The sequence below is a fragment of the Alosa pseudoharengus genome, unplaced genomic scaffold, assembly GCF_046254945.1.
Source record: "Alosa pseudoharengus isolate Yale_2024_CS ecotype anadromous, Long Island Sound unplaced genomic scaffold, YU_APseudo_1.1 YU_APseudo_1.1_scf_6, whole genome shotgun sequence".
Classification (NCBI taxonomy): Eukaryota; Metazoa; Chordata; class Actinopteri; order Clupeiformes; family Clupeidae; genus Alosa; species Alosa pseudoharengus.
In genome coordinates this window covers 11,852,659-11,873,383 of record NW_027468848.1, presented here as the reverse complement: position 1 = coordinate 11,873,383, position 20,725 = coordinate 11,852,659, and the positions used below count along the sequence as shown (strand labels likewise).

The 20,725-nt window shown below is 40.2% G+C and overlaps 2 protein-coding genes across 5 annotated transcripts; one reads left to right on the top strand and one right to left on the bottom strand.

Moving 5' to 3' along the window:
• Positions 1 to 214: 214 nt before the first annotated feature.
• On the top strand, positions 215 to 2,255 carry LOC143105623 (small nuclear ribonucleoprotein Sm D3). Of its 4 annotated transcripts, none has more exons than XM_076269657.1 (5): positions 215 to 299; positions 771 to 831; positions 934 to 1,067; positions 1,355 to 1,547; positions 2,078 to 2,255. In XM_076269657.1, exons 3-5 carry the CDS (start codon positions 942 to 944, stop codon positions 2,140 to 2,142), a joined length of 384 nt encoding a protein of 127 aa, XP_076125772.1. In that variant the 5' UTR covers positions 215 to 299; positions 771 to 831; positions 934 to 941; the 3' UTR covers positions 2,143 to 2,255. The 4 variants fall into 4 exon arrangements, with proteins under 4 accessions (XP_076125772.1, XP_076125773.1, XP_076125774.1 ...); XM_076269656.1 differs by having other exon boundaries at positions 258 to 336; XM_076269658.1 differs by lacking the exon at positions 771 to 831 and having other exon boundaries at positions 218 to 299.
• An 82-nt stretch (positions 2,256 to 2,337) lies between these two features.
• LOC143106790 (P2X purinoceptor 4a-like) lies at positions 2,338 to 19,958 on the bottom strand. Its single transcript, XM_076271266.1, has 12 exons — positions 19,822 to 19,958; positions 19,314 to 19,461; positions 19,025 to 19,096; positions 13,515 to 13,587; positions 12,580 to 12,676; positions 12,354 to 12,434; positions 11,935 to 12,076; positions 11,038 to 11,168; positions 10,236 to 10,326; positions 10,068 to 10,133; positions 2,668 to 2,772; positions 2,338 to 2,429 (listed from the first exon to the last, which is right to left on the bottom strand). The coding sequence occupies exons 1-12, from the start codon at positions 19,956 to 19,958 to the stop codon at positions 2,397 to 2,399; spliced, it is 1,176 nt and encodes a 391-aa protein (XP_076127381.1). The 3' UTR covers positions 2,338 to 2,396.
• Between the last annotated feature and the right edge of the window lie 767 nt (positions 19,959 to 20,725).

Sequence of the window (20,725 nt, the reverse complement as noted above, 5' to 3'; positions counted from 1 at the left end):
CACACAGGCAGTCTTTGCCTAGAGTTCCTTTAACACTCATTCTCTCTTTTAGTCTTTTTCTGGTCGGCGGCCACTTGGTCAAGGCTGTACTGTAATCATTTAGTACTAGCCAGGGGCTTCTCAAGCAAGGCAGCGCATAACATGTGTGTCGTTTCATTTCCCATGCACTTGGTGGCAGTGAAAAAGATTAGACTGCGAAAGACCTCCGGAAGTAAACAATGGCAGGCGCAAGCCAACGTTTGGAACACGCGACAGCACGGCGAACGGGAGGAGAGCCTGAACTAGGCAGCTACGTTATTGTGAGTAACACAAGATAACACTTCGGCAAATCCTCACGTGAGTGATGCGTTGTTTGTAGAATACATAAGTTATCATTTAATTGTAGCGTTTGATAATGTAAGGCAGTTAAGTCCGGTGTCGTTAGCAAAGATCCTTGATTACTACCCTCTCTGTTAAGGTTAGATTGCTAACCAGCCCCTCCTCTAACGTTAGAGATACAGAGAATGTAATATTACGTTTGACCGGCTTGCATAAACGTTTGAAGTAAATACGAGCTGTCTTATGTAGATTTAAATGTGATCGCTGCTAATGATTGTGTGTCTCGAACTGGTAACGTATTTTTAACAGTATGTGGCTTGCTGTTTAATTTCTCCTGGTGTGTGGCTTAGATGTTTCCAATGTCTAGTCTGCTGCTAGTTTGCTAGCTAATGTCATTTTGACCATTTTGCTGGTATTTGTAACGTCACAATTGTCTTATTTATGTTATTCAGATTTTCTCAGGGCCATTTCGACCGGCTTTATAACACGATAACCTGCACTGGTGTGTAACAAGTAAGTTAGGCAAAGTTAGCAGGCCGAGCCCGAGGTGAAGGATACAAGGATGTAACCAACCTATTCATCCATTTAATCTATCCACTCTTCTGTCCCAATCAGACTTCAGCATGTCCATCGGTGTGCCAATCAAAGTGCTTCACGAGGCCGAGGGCCACATAGTCACATGTGAAACGAACACGGGAGAGGTGTACCGAGGGAAGCTGATTGAAGCAGAGGATAACATGAACTGCCAGGTACATTCACAGATCTGAGGATGATCACCTTTCAGTCCAGTCAACTAAGCACAGTTTTTGAAATGGTCCACTTTTGGCCCTTTTGGAAAATTCAATTGCCACATTACACAGTGAAGGAGATGGACTCAACCATTTCTACAATGGAGCGTATTGTAAATGTGTTCTTCTGATCACTCTTCTCCACTTCACTCTTCTGTAAATGTAGTCTTCTGAACTGTTGGGTCTTACAAAAACAGAAGTGGTGATTTTTGTGTGTGTGGCTTACATTCCTGTTTATATTTCCCCAGATGGCAAACATCACAGTGACGTACAGGGATGGGCGAGTGTCTCAGCTTGAGCAGGTTTACATTAGAGGCAGCAAGATCCGGTTCCTTATTCTGCCTGACATGCTGAAGAATGCGCCTATGCTGAAAAGTATGAAGAATAAGAACCAGGCATCTGGCGCAGGAAGGGGCAAAGCGGCCATTCTCAAAGCGCAAGGTACCCAGAACCTCTATGTGTTTACTACCTGGTAATTCTCAAAGCTCAGAGTACCCAGAACCTCTCCCTGTCTCCTACCTAACCTGGCCATTCTCAAAGCTCAGGGTACCCAGAACCTCTCCCTGTCTCCTAGCTGGCTGCCTCAGTTTACTGAAGAGCTGCGGTTTCCACCTACTGGGGGTGGCTGCACTTCATTACACATAGGAAACCGCACACTCTGCTCTTGCCGCTTGGTTGAGCTAATAACCCAAAGATTTTTGTGCTTGCTGCCAGGCTCAGCGCAAAATAGTTATGATTTACAGCACACCGCAGTCAGAGTTCAACATGGTTGAACTTAGACCATGGCGCGCGTAGGACCGGCAAAATGAAGCGCAGCATTGCCGTTTGTGTGTGGCACTGTGTGCTATGTGTAACCCCCTTTAGCGTTTGTATGGGTCAACAATGTTTATGCGCTTGTTTGGATGTAGTTGCTGCTGTATTGCATGTAATGGCTGTTGTTTGACTGGTTCTTGTGTTTTTATCTTTTACAGTTGCAGCCAGAGGCCGGGGAAGAGGTGGAATGGGAAGAGGGAATATTTTCCAGAAAAGACGATAATCATCCTGTGTTTTTGCTTTTTACTGTACAGAGTATTTTTTTGGTTGTTTCATTGTCCCTTAATTATGTCACAAATGACTCGCTTGATCAATAAAGCATTTGTTTTGTTTTTATTACTTTGTGTCATTGACTTCTCATATTTTACAACCTGATATTTTTTGTCCTTTTTCTTTTGTGGACCAAACTTCTACAGCTTTGAGTTCACCAAATCATGCCTCATGTGGTTCCGAAGAGGTTTCACGTTGAAACAACCTTCAAGAAGTCCCGTAGGTTTTCCCAATGGAAATCTGAAAAAGGAGATCGATCAGTAGAAGGGTGGTGGTGTTATTTAGTGTGATGGCTGATAGTTCAGAAGTTTGAGGGCATCTAATTGCCTATATGCCAGGCTCTTCCTGGAAGGCTCTTTAGTCAGCTCATACCAGTGAAACGTCAGCTGTGTTGAAGTGGCTATTGTTTGAAAACATGCTTTGTTGAAAACACCATTTAACAGGAAGATGTGACCTGTTCTGTCCACTGTCTACTTACCACTTCCCCAGTTCCTTCCTCAGGGAGATAACTAGTTTTGTGCTTGGCGTAGAAGTCCTTCTTGGCTGTGCATGTTACCAGGACCCAATCGCAGACAGCACCCACCTGGAGGGAGATGGGAGGGCAATCATGAACTTGTCTTCAGCTGCAGACATGGGGAGGAGAGGGGTGGCTGGGGCTGTAGCCAGGGAGAGGAAGTTGCCTTATTCATGTGGCAGCCATGTTTAACCAAAAGGAGGCTAGTAGGCTACAGGTATACACAAACCATAGGATTGTTGTGTTCTATGCATTCGCCAGTAGGTGGCGAAAATGCATTACAGTTTTCCACAATCCATTCTCTGAACCAAATTCTCAGTTGCCTGCACACATGTCTTGAATCGATCACCCTTTTGGCAAAACCTTAACTAGTTTTCACATATAAAACACAATTTGCAGATCTCGTAGACTCTTTGCAAAACTCTAAACACGTTTGCATGCAACACATTGTGCACATGTGATGCATAATGGTAAACACAAAGAAAGCACAAATTACATTACCCATTTTTTTGCCCATTGCTTACACACTAAAAATGAATGCTTAGACCAAAGCTTCCATAACTAAACTTCTTATAGCATATCTTAAACACTGTAACCACAGCTTAAACACGTTTTCTGCTTTGCACATTGTTTGTAATTCTGCGAAACACTCCACACAATTTCTTATATTAGACACTTTGTTCAAAAGTGAAATCTCTGTTATCATTGGGAAAACACTTCTATTCAAACTGCAAGCACATCTGGTAATTGGTAAAACCCACACACATACTGTACCTGAAAACACTTACAGAGAAAACTGAACACCAATCAATCTGAGGCTTAGCACCACAAATAGACTTCAGGTAAGTTATTGTGTACCTGTTCAAGTGTGTGCTTTTACATTGAGTAACTGTGTACAGTTCTGTATTTGTCCCTACTCCCCATTTCTAAAATCTATCGAAGAATTATTTTCAGTGGGCCAATGAGAAGTATATGACCACCACCAACCACATACCTGCATGCCTCTTTTGCAGGCAATGGAAGAGGCATGCAGAGACACTGAGGTGGGGTCAGCTCAAGGGTGGACATGGCACACAAGGTGATGTTTTCTCCATTTCCTAGCCTGGGAGAACATCACCCGTAATGTCGACGAGGACTTGGCCAGATCTGGACAGAAGGCAGGATCCATAACTCCCCAACCCCAGCCCCACACACGCACACACATATACAAGAATGAAAATATATGGGTTTTTTTGAATAGCAATTTCTCCAGTAATTGTTTTTTTTTCTCTTACAGTTTTTGCCCATTGCTTGAACACATGTTTTGACCAAAGTAACAAAACTTGAAGCTTTTGTTACTATACCTAAAACACAGTGTATCCATACCTTATACAAAAGCGCTGCTTTGCACTTTAGTTGCAATTCTGCAACACACTTGCTCCTTTTTGCAACACACTTGCTCCTGCACACACACTATTTCATACATAAGACACTTTTTTCATAAATGAAATTTCGGGGTACTATTGGGACAAGACCAGAGGTGGGCAGTAACGAAGTACATTTACTTAAGTACTGTACTTAAGTACAGATTTTGAGTATTTGTACTTCACTTGAGTTAATTTTTTAAAAAATACTTTCACTTTCACTTCACTACATCTGAATGACAAAAATCGTACTTTGAACTTCACTACATTTCTGTTAAGGCTCTCGTTACTTTTAACTTTCAATAAACTAGGTATAGCCTATATCGAAACTCTGTCCCCCCCTCCCCTCTCTTCTAAAATGTGATGGTTTGTTCGCAGGTGACAGCCTATCACTAATCAGGGTTGCGTCACATCTGTGCGCTAGGCTATAAAACCAAGTTCAACGTCTAACCGTTCTCTATTCCTAAATCGACAGCAAGATGGAGGTAGACGGAGACGGAGATGAAGGCGGATGCCCTGTCGAGTACTCGCACCCATGTAAAGTTGCTTGAATGTTGCTTTCATGTCAAGCCAGTTTGATAGAAAATAAAAATTTTCTTTCTGTCAGTTGGGTTTCTTCATTCTGTAACATTCTATAATCCCTTATTCTGCAGCTTATACAAGCTAGTCAGGGGCATGCATTTAAGTGTTAAACCTTACACATGTAATTTCAAATTGTACTTTAATACTTAAGTATTTTTAAAATCAAGTACTTCAGTACTTTCACTTAAGTACAATTTTGAATATGCAACTTTTACTTGTATCGGAGTAACATTTGACCAGTAGTATCTGTACTTTGACTTAAGTACTGAAATTGAGTACTTCGCCCACCTCTGGACAAGACATCTACAAAACTGTACACCAGACACAAATAGGCCTCAGTTGAGCCATTTTGAGAACTTTGCAAGCATAGAGGCAGGGAGAGCAAGAGGTAGAGGAAGACAAAGAGAGAGAGGAGTAGGAGGTGGTCAAAGAGGCTATGCACGTAACAATATTCCAGATGATATTAGATAAACTCATAGACAGTAAAAGGTGGATCATGTGATAAATCGGGGATAAAAAAGTGGGGTCATCCCCTCTTTGGCCATTCACCCACTTATCCCTCACATTACATGCCTATTATCCCAATATGCATCTTGCACACATTACATGCATACATTTGCACTATTACTTCTGCACTTTATATCCACTCCACTCCATGTGTACTTGTCTTGTTGAATGTACCAAAGTCAAATTCCTTGTATATGTAAGTATACTTGGCCAATAAAAACTGATTCTGATTCTGAAATCATGGCCTGACAATGAGGGAAGCTGGGCAGAGTCCACCACATCTAAGCCTGTTTTACAGTAGTGTATTTTTTGTTTAATTTTTGCGTTACTGCATTTACTATACTGTACTGCAAAGCAGTGGTTCCCAAACTTTTTTCTCCCGTGTACCACCACCTACATCCTGACTTGGCTCGCGTACCCCCACCATCCGACACATAAAAACGTAACACATTATTGACACATTCCAGGCATCATGTTTAATTAGCCGCCCTACATGATAACAAATAACAAAATCAAAATGTGCAACTGGTCTATGAGCTCTCACACTAAAAAAACAGAGAACAACATTATGAAACACAAAGAACAAAGAGAACAGATTAAAAAAAATTTTTTTTTTTAAATCGCTAGCGAAGCGGTCATATAGGGATTGTCAAAGTTTTTTTTTTTTTCGTCATCTACTTCCTGAATTTTTGGTCAACGATACCCGGGACACCGAAACACCGGGGCACATGAAATTTGGTGGGTATGTAGCCCCACTAGACTTTTACGGAAAAATTTCGTTTGGTCCCCGGGGGCCACTCCCCCACCGCGCTGGGCCCCCCGAAACCCAAAAAATGCAGTTTTTCCTAAATAACTACCTGAACCATGGCACTGAGGATGAAGAATTTTTTATGGTATGTTGGTCTCAAGGGCCCACATCAACCTGGCCCATAATCACTCATTTGTGATTTGCACCCCCCCGGTAAAAAATGAAAATGCAATATCATTCAGCTTTAATCGCCCCTATCTTCAGTTAAGATGTTCAGAACTGCACCAAATTGTATGTGTATGATTGACCTGGCATTCTCTGGGGGTATGCCAAGTTTCATTTCATCCATGGGGGGGTCTTAAAAAATTTAGGTTATGTGTACAATTAGTGACTGTACACTCATTGGCCTGTAGATGGCGGTGCACACATATACACATGCACACACACACAGGAACGCACATACTATCGTTATCGGCAATTAGAATGACCGATACATAATTACAAATTTAGTAGGATTAAAGGAAAGCCAAATATTCATCATCATCATCATGGCTGCATTTCCAGTATTGGCGATACATAGTCGTTTGTCCACTAGATGGCGCATCGTTGCAGTGAGACGTAATTTTGTTGGAAGTTAAAAGGGGGTTGGAAAAACAGTGGAGCTTCCTACAAGGACTGTAGTTTACCGCAGAGAACGTCTAATAAGGATAGGACGATTTCCACATGAAATGTAATTCCCATTTCTTCTTGAAGCCGAAATAAATCTGAGAATGTTTATCGGACATGCTTGGTTTTTATTGCAGGTAGGCTACGTTAATCTTATACAAGTTATGTCCTAGGACGTAGGTAAAATAATGTTAGGCTACCGTTAGCATTGGTTGAGTGATGGGGGCCAATTTGATTATTGATGTATTTGTAGAAAACCATAAATGCGGTTATAGGCTACCAAGCAAATTGATAACAGCACTAATTGTATCTTTAGACTTTCACCTCGTTTGCTTATGACCATAACCTAGGCTACTAACAGGAGCTAAGTGAGTTAGCCACAACACGTTCGCTACGTGATGGTTTTCTAATGGAAAAAATATATGGGCTTCCTGAAAGATAACCTGTCTACGATGCATCCTAAACACCGGGCTGGGATATTTCTGCTCAAAGTATCAAAAAGCATCTGAGTCAACGTTCATTCCAAAGGTGATTCAAGTAGCCTAGGAAGAGCATGGCTCAAAGTAAAGTAACTAGGACTGAAACTACATAAATTCGTCAAAGTGAATCATTTGTGTCAACTCGCAGCAATGTAGATTTATTAACGCACCCGTGATGATCTACATCTCCATTTAAACCAAATGTTTTAGAGAGCACGTTGAGAGATTTATCAATGGCTATGGATACATCTATTGCCTATGGCTATAGACTGAGACGCTTTTTGTTTGTTCGAAGTGCGTGTTTAGGGTGTGAGAGGGGAGTCGTGCTTTGATGCCAGCTTGTTAGTTGTAGTCTTTGCGATTAAAAACACGTGTGTGTGTGAAGTATCCAAACAACGATAACGCTTTCATTATGGCTGCTTTAAGCCACAGACCTTGAGCTACTGTACAGTGGATTGGGTTCCATTTAGAAGTGTCCACTTCAATTGCGCTTTCCGTGATTTAGCCTACACAGCTGCGTGAAATGTACTGATATGCAAAACTATTAACTTTTCGCCAAGAGGTGGCAGCTTAAGTCCGCTTGATCGTGTAAGCCATTGGTTCCCAAATGAGATTTTATTTGGGTCGCCAGCATAGCCTAGTGACAATTTATGTTGTGTAATAAGACTAGCATTGGGCCTACCTTATATAGTTTGTTAACAGTCACGGTTTTGTCATAACTCCCTCTATGCATTTTTGCATTTAGAATAGCTCTAAACCGGGGGGCAAACACGTCGCAGGGGGGGCGCCAGTGCGTTTATATCTCAATCGCAAAGTTAAACAATATTTCTATTGGGCGCCTACCATGGACTAGGCTGGGTGAACTCAGCCTGATCTGCCAGCGATTTCTTTTTCGACTTCTTAAAAGATTGAGCTTGGTCTGGCGAAACCAGATTAACCATGGACCTCATAGTTGCAAAATGCAAGGGAACATGAATCAGCCTATTATTTGCACAAACAATAACGGACAGTAGCTCTTCAACTTGGCCCATTAAGATGTGTATGAACAGTCTAGCAAAGCATTTCATGAATGCCCTTTTGGACATGTCAGTTATTTGCACCACTGGGTAAAACTGCATTTTGTTTTAGACTACTGGTATTTAATTTTTGCATAGACAATAAAGCTGAATATCATATGAACTAGATGATTAAACTTATGCATATGTAGAAGAACAAACATTCACAAAAATCCATGACATGACCTCTCTTCTTGATAGCTGTTGAAAACTGCATGGAACTGACAGGGATTGTTTTGTTTAATAATAAATAAATAAATACATTATGCTGCGGCTTTCCCAAATAAAATGTAGCCTACAGGTGTACCTTTCATCAGTCCAGTTGCAATTGATGGACTGTGATGAACTGCCCTACTTGTGATTGTTTAGAGATTTTAAAGGTTTTATAACAATGCTACAAAGTGCTACAAATCTATTCTTTGCAGCGCCAGTAGGCTACTTTGTGTGCGACCGCAAACAGACATTCCAAACAAGCAGACACACAAGTTTCAAGAGTGGGGGATGGAGTAGAAGATGGAGACAAATTCATTAATATGATTTATTTTTCGCAGCATGGATGTACAGGACTGTGCGGCGATCATATTTTGTACCGCTATGCGGTACATCTAGTTTTTAACACCTTTCCGACATTGTCCTTTTCATCTCGCGTACCACCAGTGGTACACGTACCACAGTTTGGGAATCTCTGCTGTAAAGTATAGTACTGTGATGTACAGTATTGAGTTGTAACCTTTCAGTATTTTCATTTTTGGTTTTTATCAAAACCTTTGTTGGAAAAAAACATAACAAAAACTTAAAGTGTTACATTGAGCGTCACATAATGTTAACTGATAAACTGAATAAAAGCAGTGAAAATGCAGTGGAGAAAATGCAGAAGACTGCAGTGTTTTATATAAAGTACACTAATGTGTTGCTGCTAATCTGAAAGTGTATTCATATGATGCAAGTGTGTAACATTTTGTCATCAGAGTGACATTTTGAAAAGGATTGTTTTTAATTTGAGTTTCAATTCGTCATAGATGTGAATGGTATCTTTCCCAGTGTTGTGTGCTTGTGTGTAAAGTTTTGACACAATGAGCCGAGTTTTGCAAAAAGTGTTCAAGCATCTGTAAGAATGTTTGTTCTTTGTGAAAGCTTTTGTTGCAAAAAATGTCAGTTGCAGAAATTCTACTTTTGAGTTTCACAGAAGACTGAGTCTGAGAAAATGACAATAAAAATAGGCCTATTCAAATAGTGCATGTGTGTGTGGTCTTGTTGCAATAATTACATTTTTTAGAAAGGATTGTTGAGTTTTGATTGATCTGAAGACAGTGTTTGGTTTTGAGCACAGGTACAACTGTTTTGAGGCGATAGTTCAGTTTTGCAGAGGTTGTCAGAGGTTTTGCGAATGTAGTTTGAGATTTGGGGTTTGTGTTTACAGTTTTGACAAAAGGGTGGAAGGTTTCAAAAAATTGTTAAATACTGTAATGAAGTCAGTGTACCCCATAGCCTCCTTTTGGTTTACACAATGGCAGTCACATAAATAAGTATAAGTATATAAGTATATATACTCTTTTGATCCCGTGAGGGTCTCTGCATTTATCCCAATCCGTGAATTAGTGAAACACACTCAGCACACAGTGAACACACAGTGAGGTGAAGCACACACTAATCCTGGCGCAGTGAGCTGCCTGCAACAACAGCGGCGCTCAGGGAGCAGTGAGGGGTTAGGTGCCTTGCTCAAGGGCACTTCAGCCGTGCCTATTGGTCGGGGTTCAAATCGGCAACCCTCCGGTACCAAGTCCGAAGCGCTAACCAGTAGGCCACGGCTGCCCCACAAGAGTAACCCTGTACAGCCCAGCGGAGTTGCCTGGAGAGGGGTGCAGGAATTATTTTTTTCTTCTGGAGATTTTCACTGCTGACCATTCACTTGTATATTACTTACCAGACTGAGGAAAGACAAGGCTGCACCAAGATTCACGACTGTCAGCAGGAGACTGAATTTGCCAGCCTGTGGGGAGAAATGCAGTGGCAGTTTGAGTGGCTAGAATTTAGTTGGGCGGGAGAATGTCATGTTGTTAGAGAGGATGGCCTCAGTTCTGGAGGTACCCACCGTGCCAAAGACAATCACATCAAAACGTATTCCAAATCCTTTGATTAATGTTCTGGACTGTATGCTTCCATTGTTGGAGTATTTTGCAAATCTGACAAAGAAAGGCAAGTTTGAGAATACAGAGCAATTTTTGAGAATATATTTTCAGAATAGAAAGCAAATTCAGTTACTTTACTTTACAGTGGGGATGAACAGGAAATATTTTTTGAGCAGTATTACAGTAATGGACCACAAAGAATATTCAGTTGGCTACATCACATGAAATACTGAAATGCACCTACAAAAAAGCTGCGATCTTTGCCCATATATAGCGAGATCTGGGTTCATGCAATTTTTCCTATGGGAAAATAACATGGGGATTTTGAATAAACTGTAAAACTCTCGCAGTGACAAAGAAGTGTGAAATGCTGACGTTTTGTCCTACACACACTTTTGCCAGCTGACTTTGAGTGGGTTTTGTGATCTTTGGTACAATAAGACGACGAAAGAGTCGTCACCGCAAGAGTTTGACAGGCGTGATTATTCAAAATCCCCACATTTCAATGCCTTAAATGGGCAAGGATGGCAGCTGTTTTTGTAGGCAAATGTCAGAGATCTATTGAGCTGTGCTATTTCTGCAGTTCTAAACTACATCTGCTGGGGGACACTGATGAAACCGATCTGCGCTTGGAGCAAGGACAACACATGGAAAATGACACACAGAAAGCCAAGTCAGCCACAGAGGCGTAGTGGATCCTGGCAGTAGTCACATAGACAAGGAGAACTGGCGTGCTTTGTACCACACAGACATCTTGTCTTTCACCTGAAGTTGAAGCCAGGGGCTGTGTTGTGGGTGCTTTTGTCCATCCTGACGAAGCTGTATTTGGGAACACAATCTTTCTCTGGCCAGTCCAGGTCACAGCTCCAGTCAATCAGAATGCCCATGACGCCACCCTTCACCATGGGAAACCACCAAAGGAAGGATGAAAACCCATTAAGAACATCCTACAGATCACTGGTCCTCCTACCAACTACTGCAGTCACAACCTTTAAAGGCTAAGAGTTTAATCCTAAACCCTGAGAACTCCTTGGCTCATCTCCACAGAATGGCTCAACATTTTACTCCAAATTCCCCTATCCAAAACAGTAAAAAAAAACGATCTGCCTGACAAACATGATCCATGGCCTTTTGGGCCCCCACCGTCGACTTCAAGGCAGCGCTGCCTGGAAGGCGCAAGGGTAGGGTTAGTCAAGGGTTATGGTTAGGGTTAAGGTTAGGTGCCTTGAAGTTGATGGTGGCAACGCTGCCTTGAAGTCGATGGTATGGGCCCAAAACACCATCAAGCCACAAACATCTTCCTTTTACATGTAATTCAAGATCATTATAGACATGCTCATATGACAGATAGGGACACTCATCTCCTATCTGCGCTCATCAGGCCATTTTACAATACAAAGTAAGCTAACTCATATCCATCCATGCACTGATTCTAACAGTGAAGAGAGAGAGCTGAGAGAGTGCGTGCTTGTGTGTGCGCAAGAATATGTGTACGTTTGTATTGTCAATTGGGTGCGTAAATGTTTATGTGTTAGTAGTGCCTCATTTTGCAAAATTAATTTCCTATATTATTTTCTCTCCATTTTTGAGAGGCCTTAAACGTTTTCTAAATTGAACATTTCGCAAATAAATCATATGTAAAAAAAAAGGTGATAATCTGACTTGTTCTGCCATGGTGGGGAAGTCTTCACCTGCCTTGTGGACCATATCCCCCAGCCTGAAGATGGGACAGTGAGGGTCCGTGGAGCTGTGGTATCTGCAGGTCTTGAGGTACCCTTTGCTGACGTTGGCCAAGATGTTTTTCCTGAGTGAAAGAAAATTGGTTAAACATATGACAATGATTAGGGCACCTTGTAAATGTGGTTATATTGAAAATATTAGTAATTTGTGCTTCTCCAATATGAATACTGGTAATATTTACATATTAATCAATTATATGCAGCTTCCTGGTTTTCTTTGGTGATATTTCTTATTTCTTAAATAAAGAACTAAAGTCTGGTAAAGATTGTGTAGCATAATGTCTCATACATGTCTCAGCACTATGCATATTGGGAATTTGGGAATAATGGAGGTGAACTCACTTGCTGAACCCAAATTTGGGGTAACGCACGCTGTTCTTAATCATCACTGTGAAATTCTCCGCTTTCAACAGCAATGCAGGTCTGAACACACGCACACACACACACACACACACACCACACTTTCTAATTAGCTCAGCACAGGTAGAAAGCTCACAGATTATTTTATTTGTTTAGTTTTGTGTTATTTTTTTAAAGGTGGTGTAATGTATGGAGGGAGCAGTCCTACTTTGGCAAGTTAGAGTCATCCTCGTGGGGGCACCAGGCGAGCACCTGGCACGTCTTCACCGAGGCGGAGTAGTTCACACACCGGCCAGTCTGAACGCCTACACAGGAGATGGGGTCAACGAGGCTCACTACTACAGACCTGTTGCTGCGCTGTTAGGGAACTGGGTGGCTCTCTATACTAAAGACCTGCCTCTGTGCTGTGCTGTTAGAGATCAGGCAGGATCTGCACTGTTAGATATCAGGGAGGCTCGCTTATACAGACCTGCTGCTGTGCTGTTAGGGAACTGGGAGGATCTCTTCTAAAGACCTGCTGTTGCGCTGTTAGATCAGGGAGGCTCGCTTCTACAACCTGCCTCTGCACTGTTAGATATCAGGGAGGCTCGCTTCTACAGACCTGCTGCTGTGCTGTTCGGGAACTGGGAGGACCTCTAGACCTGTCTATACCTTGAAGCATAACCAAAATTTGTTTGGCTGGTGCCTTGCGTTGCTGTCCGTTGGTGCAGCAAAAGTTGAACATTTCTCAACTTTTTGACGGAGGCAACAGGAGAAAAGCAATGGAACGGAACCACAATACAATTCGGCAACAGATGACGTGAACCCATGTAAAGTGAACAAGATGCGTCTCCAGAACTGCATTCAACGCAAGCATGTGTAGGCACTGTTAGGGATCAGGGAGGGTCTCTACTATAGACCTGCGCTGTGCTGTTAGGGAACTGGGTGGCTCTCTATATGCTGTCAGGGCCATTTTGGAGGCCCATTCCATATCTATGCACAAGGGTGTCTGACATCCCAACCCATTCAATGCTTTGTTTTCTGTAGTCACTATCAACAAAAGTTAAATAATGGCAACGGCACTTAAACACATACATAATTATGGCAATAAACACAGATCATGCATGTAGCAGTCGGTCTATACAGAGTAAAATCTATTACTACCATTGCCTTGGAGAGGACTGCGGCCTTCAGAGCAGTCGTCATCAGACTCACAGACAGATGAGGGGTGTGGAACCTAAACGCCACAGAAAGAAGAGCAAAGGATCACCACAGGCCCTCTTACATGCTCTGCAGAACCTTGTTTACTGTTCCTGTCTGTCATATGAGCATGTCTATTTAGAACTTACATGCAGTGAAGATAATCCGGTAACACTCCATAATAAGGTGCCATAATAAATAGCAAACTAGTAATTACCTAACCCTTCGTTAATATTTGTTAATTGTTACTAAAATATCTATTTGGCACTAATTAACAGTTATTTCTTACATCATTTAAATGTTAAATGTTTATTTACAAACTATATGCTAATATAAAAGTTAATGACATATTAACTTGTCCAGTTCTGATTAGCTTTGTGGAGAATTTATGGTTTATGGCTTTATGGTCTTGTGGGGTGTATAAGGCACCCTACTGCCAGTGGTTGGTTGTGTGAGTTTGCGCACCTCTTCTTCCACTTCATCCTTATTGGATACCTTTGTGGTTGGCTGTCCTGTAATTGGTGACCCTCTGTCTAGTGTTTGAAAGTAGTGTACTCTTTGCCTTTGGAAGTACTATTTGGTTGCTGCTCGAATTTGGTGAAATTCAGGGGGTGTAACAGATGTAGCACCCCTCTGCTCTACTTAATAAAAAATGTACTTTAAAGTAAAAGGAGGTGCTTCTATGGGTTACCTGTGGTGTCAACCGCCAGCTATACTAGGCTACCAAGGCTACTCGGGCTCTGTTGTAATGACCGGTTTCCACTATCTCCTGGATTGTTGACTAAAGCCTACGTTAACTGTGAGGTCTAGAAGGCAATCGAAGCACATCACAGCGACAAGCTCCCAAACAATTACAACACGTAGATCTACTGTTGGTACAAATAGGCTACTGCGTAGTAGTAGCCTAATACCCACCCAATACAATAAGGTTCCCTCTAGCGCCCGATGGGCCTCACCATATAACCCACCCGCACACCAATATATGATGCACACAACGAGGTAAGCTTTGATACGGACTATGGAACGGGAGACATAAACAGTGGCGTTCACGATGCTCAGCTTCTCGGTATTTCCCAGAATTGGGGCCTATTTCTGTCCACAGGGTGTAATTCTATTAAAAACACATTACATCTAATAATGTTTAGCATCACTAATTAGTATAAAGAAAAACAAGCCTAGACTTTTTTAATGGTTGCTCCTACTCATGATTTAGACACATTTTATTGGTGTTTTATGGTACAATATCAGTGTTTTGGTGTTGTCCGCAACCAGAGTTTTCACATATTGTGCCATATCTCAAACATTATTTATCAAAAATTAATTAAAAAAATCATGCATATGAATTAAATGTTATCTGAACTAATGAACTGCATGCACACATTATGCATATATATGCATTTCCTGCTTTATTTTGCTTAATGTATACCTGTCCCATGGTTTAGCCGTCATTACCAGCACACTCTACATAAAAGCACTTTGCTACTGTTTTTTCATCAAAAAAATATTTGGTAACCATGGTCACCTAAAATCACAGTGGAATACATGGGTGTCAAGCAGAAAGATTGATGCCTTGATGTCCAGAAACATAAGAAAATCTACTCTTTATCCCTCGTTTTGGGCATGTACACTTATTATGTGTCATTACCATACGCATTGTATTTCTGTATTTTTGAATATTCCTGAAATTTTAAAATTATTTTAATAGTTTAAATGATGTACATTACATGTAGAAAGCTAGCTACACTTGCATGGTGATAATTTTTGCTTCTCAGGGTAGTTTTTCGGTATAAATGTCATCACCAGCACAGTCATTACCAGCACATTATAGCTTGAAATGTAGTGGTAATGACGACTGTGTTGGTGATGACATTTTTGCAGATACATTTAAAGCACTCTTTTTAAAAGAAATAAGTTATTTTTTTCACAAAGTCAGTTCAACTTGGGTTTCTAAATTATAAACATTTAATTGCAATAGATTACGATCAGTGATTTGTCATCACCGCAACAAATGTCATTACCAGAACTGCAATGTCATCACCATCACCATGCATATTTTTACCAATAGATTATGTATAAATTACAATAAATTACATTAATTAGATATTTTTGACAATGTTGGACAGTCTAAATTGCCACTGGATGAAAACAGATATGATATATGGCATTTATTTCAAATAAATGAAATTCCAAGCCAGGGTCGAGTGAAAAAATCAAAAAATAAGATACTTAAACGACTATAATTCATGTTGTAAGTAAAATTCAACAATTCTAATAAGTTCAAGACAAAATAGACTTCATGTGAAACCATAATTGATCTTTGATTGATCATTGATTGACCATTTCATCTTTAAAATGTACATATTAGATGATGTGATGGTAATGACATTTACCTGAAAAATGACAAAAAATCATAAATTCCCTTATATTGTAGTCTCAACCAAGCTCACAAGGTTACTCCTATCAAAATGACTGATAACTTGATGCATACCAATTAGTAAAATTTTGAATTTTATTTTTCAAAATTTCAGTTACCCAAATAGGCCCGAAATCTGAGAAATGCCCAGCTCAGCTCACACCGTTCGCGATAAACACCACAGCTCTGCATACACTGGACCTCAACAAACACTCAAAACTTCGGCAAACATTCAGCTGGACGATGATGGGGCCTGTGCAAACACACACAAGATCTGCTCTCCCACCTACAGCCTAAACGGGGCTATATCCAGGTGCGCTGCAATAAATGAGATTCCCTCTACGTCACTACAAGCGACACACCTCCCGACGTCATTCCCGGGGATACCCCTTGACACCACACTACGTTGTTGTGCAGACAATTTAATTTCTTCGAGCCCACGTTTTAATTATTCGTGGGTGCGTTTTAGTAGATCGAGTAGACAACTTAAAGCCCCTTAGAACCCCTTAGAACATGTCAGGAAGTTGAACGAAATTAAAAAAGTAACTAGGAGCTTGAATTGTCAGGTGTGTTAAGTGCTACAAGACTAAAATTTGAAAACGATACAGATAAGATACTGAGGGAGAATATCAGAACCACGGCCTTTGACCCCATGACCTTGAGTACCTAATAGCTGATGTTCATTCTTACTACAGGACAGTATTAAAACTTGGATTTGACATGAGGATTTATGTAAGGAGTAACATCTGGTGAGGTGTCCTGATATGCAGAAATAATGGAGGAGACGGAGACAAAGACCTCCCGGAGTGGAATTCTCGCCCAAGTAAATTCATTCTGTATATTGGGACACCTTATAGGTTGTTATTCTGTTTATCCCCCATGTTGCCAGCAGGCATGCACTTATTGCACAACAAGGGAAATGTAGTTCAGTTTAAAAAGAGGCCGACCTGTTCAATTTGTTGTACTACTTTCATTGGTTACGGAAAATGATGGTGGGTAGTTTGCTTTGTTATAGTTGATTCCACTGTTGCGAAGCCTGCTTGTCAGTTCAATCATTGTTTATATTGATATGGGATGGTAATTACATTTTTTACCAGATCATAGGTGCCCCAATGTACAGAATTAATAGCCCCCTGCCAGCCAATCAAAAATAGTATTTCTTGTCTCTTGGGGATACATTTTCAATAATAATGATTATTGTGTGGGTATTTTTGTATTTCCAAATTACTAATTACTTGTATTTTAATTAAATACATTTTTCACATCAGTATTTTGTAATTTATTTTGTTACATTTTATGAGCCAGTATTTGTAATTTGTAACAAAATAGTTTTTGATGTATTTGTGCCCACCTCTGCTTATAGCTATATACTACTAATATATTAATTCAGCTTAACCAACTTTATTGCAAGCGGTTCCGGCGCCGGAGCGTGTTTTTTTTTCTTGAATTTCCCCTTGGGGATCAATAAAGTATCTATCTATCTATCTATCTATCTATCTATCTATCTATCTATCTATCTATCTATCTATCTATTGTAAGGGTCCTATGGGGAGTGGTTCATATTGGGATAGGCAGAAGCACATTTTAATAACAATTAGTTAAATAATAAGTCATTAACTTTTCTATTAACATATAGTTTGTAAATAAACATTTAACATTTAAATGACTATGCAGTGCCCGTTCAAACATGCTATTCCTGTAGCCCAATTACATGCCTGCAGGTAGGCCTGCTTTGAAAATAGGATAGGGAAAAAAATAATTCCAGGTAAACATTCAATAATGAATAGGCCTACAGATAATATAATAATATAATAAATGTGAAGTGAGCAGTTTTTACAAATCAAAATGACATAATCCTAACAGCTGTTTTGAGTCAAAGCTATATGTTTAGCCTGTTGAATAACTTGATGATAGAGAAAACAAACCATTTTGTGGAATGATGCATCATATGAAATTTGCAACGGTGTGACTCAAAAACAGTCTCTGGTGGCCTATAAGTGACATAACACTCTGTCTGCCACTCATTACTTGTCGCTGGTTATGCTTTGCATGTGTGGCATTCTGAGACGTTCTTTAATTCGGGACCATTATCACTCGTTTCAATTTAGGACCTTGCAGTTGGAATTGTCGTTTGCTTATTCAAAGTCTAAAGACAGTCCAGAGTAGCCTGGGCTATTCATATAAGTGACATCACACTCTGTCTGCCACTCATTACTTGTCGCTGGTTATGCTTTGCATGTGTGGCATTCTGAGACGTTCTTTAATTCGGGACCATTATCGCTTGTTTCAATTTAGGACCTTGCAGTTGGAATTGTCGTTTGCTTATTCAAAGTCTAAAGACAGTCCAGAGTAGCCTGGGCTATTCGAAGTGTCCGTTTATTGCACATCATTTTTGTCATTTTGAAGAGCCACTGCATAGCCTACCTGTGTGTGTTGGCATGTTATCTTGCACTCGCTTAAGTTTTTACCCGTGTAACCTACACTGATCCAGTTCTGCCAAAGGGGGAGTGGCTAGCGGCGAAAGCCAATGTGCTTCTTTTACCAATATATTTAACAATATATTTTGCATTTCTTATTCAAACAACGTCAAATTTGGCACTTACTCATGCCCATAGCAAGAAATCAGTCTGAAAAACGGTCAGCGAGATATGCGTGCCACAGACACACATCCAGACACACAGACGCTTCTTGCTTTATAAGAAATAACTGTTAATTACTGCCAAAAAGACATTTAGTTAACTATTAACACATATTAATACAATATTAGTTAATAGATTCATTAAAACATTAACATACAGATTTTATGCAAACAACTAATATTTAATTAATGATAAAAAAACTATTAACTTGTGCCAAATAGACATTTTAGTAACAATGAACAAATATTAAGAAAGGGTTAGGTAATTACTAGTTTGCTATTTATTATGGCATCTTATTATGGAGTGTTACCAATAATCCTTACTATAAAACTGTTCAAAACAATTCTGCAGTCTAAAATGGAAGTTTTAGGACTCGGCTTAAGTTCTGGTGAAATGTCATTGCTGATTTAAACACACATTACCTCAGGACAAGCCTGTTGAATTTGGCCTGGAGTAGCAATGATGTTGGTGAGCACAAAGAAAGAGTCATCCCTCTATTCAACAGAAGCAATGTATTAATGAGAAGTAGATCTTAGAGAAGACATAGCGTAGGAGTACACTCTTAAATCAAATGTGTTGTAAATAACACAACTTGTGTTGTTTTTAACACATCTCTATGTCCAGATAGGGACAACACAGTTTTGTGTTGTTAACACATTGGTTTTAAGAGTGTACTATTGTTAGGATGAGGCGGTGGAGGTGAATATGCACCTGAGGAGGGATGACGTACTCGGTCACATCCCAGATGTGGAGGCCCAGGGAAGAGGTGTTGGTGGCCGCGTAGCCCTTCACTTTAGTGGTCGCAGAGCTGATGACGGCCTCCGTTCCCTGGTAACCTTTCTGCACCAGACACACATACCTGGCAGGAAGGAACCCAAACACCCTGCTGATAAGGATCTAAGTTTTTTGTTGTGTGAAGAACAGTGTGTGTCGTTGTGTACAGATCCCTTTGCAGAGTTGCAGAGTTGTATCCTGCACCCTTTCAAAATGGCAAACTCAACCCTGCTTTAATTTCACCATTCATTACAATTAGCACTTAACAATTACACAACTATTAACTATTACTAAAGACAAAATTACAAAAACTAATACTAATAAGATAATGACAATGTATAAAGGAATACAATTTGGTCACACTTCTACCTTACTACATAGAGAGTATTATGTTGTCACATTTTCACACTGCATCAAATTCTTGTTGAAGTTGCAAAAAACTTACCCAATTACATAAGCAATGATCAGAAACTGGATAAATCTGAAGATTGACCCTACTCCCTTGTTGTAGATAACAATAGTTTTGGGTGTTTCATAGTCAAAAAAGCAGTGGAGAAAGCTGCTCCAACAGCGTGCTGCCATGATCGCACCACTAACACCTCTTAGTAAAACGACAGTTAGACTGATGCCCCAATGCAGCAGATCATTTGCATGGTGTGTTTACTTAGAGAAGATGTGTTACAATTACAGATTAAAGGGACACTTTCTCCTGGTATTGACTCCAGGGATATACAGTAGCAACACAACTAACTTCTATAATGATCAGTAATGTAATGTGCCATGTTGATCATTTCAGTGATAACTCAGTAAAACTCCCCAACAGGTATAGAAACAAAATCATCTACCAAAAGGAAACCTTTGGGTCATTGCAGTACTGTCGTCTTTGTTTGATCTAACAGGAAGATGACAGCCAGCTTATCTCCTTTCAACAAAACACAGTCAGATAAAGTGAGGTTATAGCCTCCAAGCTCCAGGTTTTAATGAAAATAGAATAAAATTAGAAACAAACATTACAAAACATATAAGTATTCCTAATATACAACATAATACAAAAGATGAAAAAGGACTGTTTCACTGAGTCAACATGGGAATTCAAAGAATGGACTGATCCAGTAATCTAACACATATAAGGCAGCATGGCGAATGGCATTCACAAGGTAAGTAAGCAATTGTCAAAAAATACTATTGTGTCATTAAGAGAATAAACAATAAATATAATCAATTGCACACAATGCACAGGTAAGGGAAAACCAAGCACACAGAGTTGCTCACCATAGCCACAGGCACTCTATTAAGTTAGTGGATGAGTGTCGTCACTTAGATATGATTAAAAATCAACAAATATTCAA

Coding starts and splice junctions, on each gene's coding strand:
- LOC143105623 (XM_076269657.1), top strand. CDS start 942: ATGTCCATCGGTGTGCCAATCAAAGTGCTTCACGAGGCCGAGGGCCAC. Junction 1,068..1,354: donor AGGATAACATGAACTGCCAG/GTACATTCACAG, acceptor ATATTTCCCCAG/ATGGCAAACATCACAGTGAC. Junction 1,548..2,077: donor GGCCATTCTCAAAGCGCAAG/GTACCCAGAACC, acceptor TATCTTTTACAG/TTGCAGCCAGAGGCCGGGGA.
- LOC143106790 (XM_076271266.1), bottom strand. CDS start 19,958: ATGGCAGCACGCTGTTGGAGCAGCTTTCTCCACTGCTTTTTTGACTAT. Junction 13,588..19,024: donor TTCAACAGGCTTGTCCTGAG/GTAATGTGTGTT, acceptor TGTGGCGTTTAG/GTTCCACACCCCTCATCTGT. Junction 12,677..13,514: donor CAGTCCTCTCCAAGGCAATG/GTAGTAATAGAT, acceptor TCTCCTGTGTAG/GCGTTCAGACTGGCCGGTGT.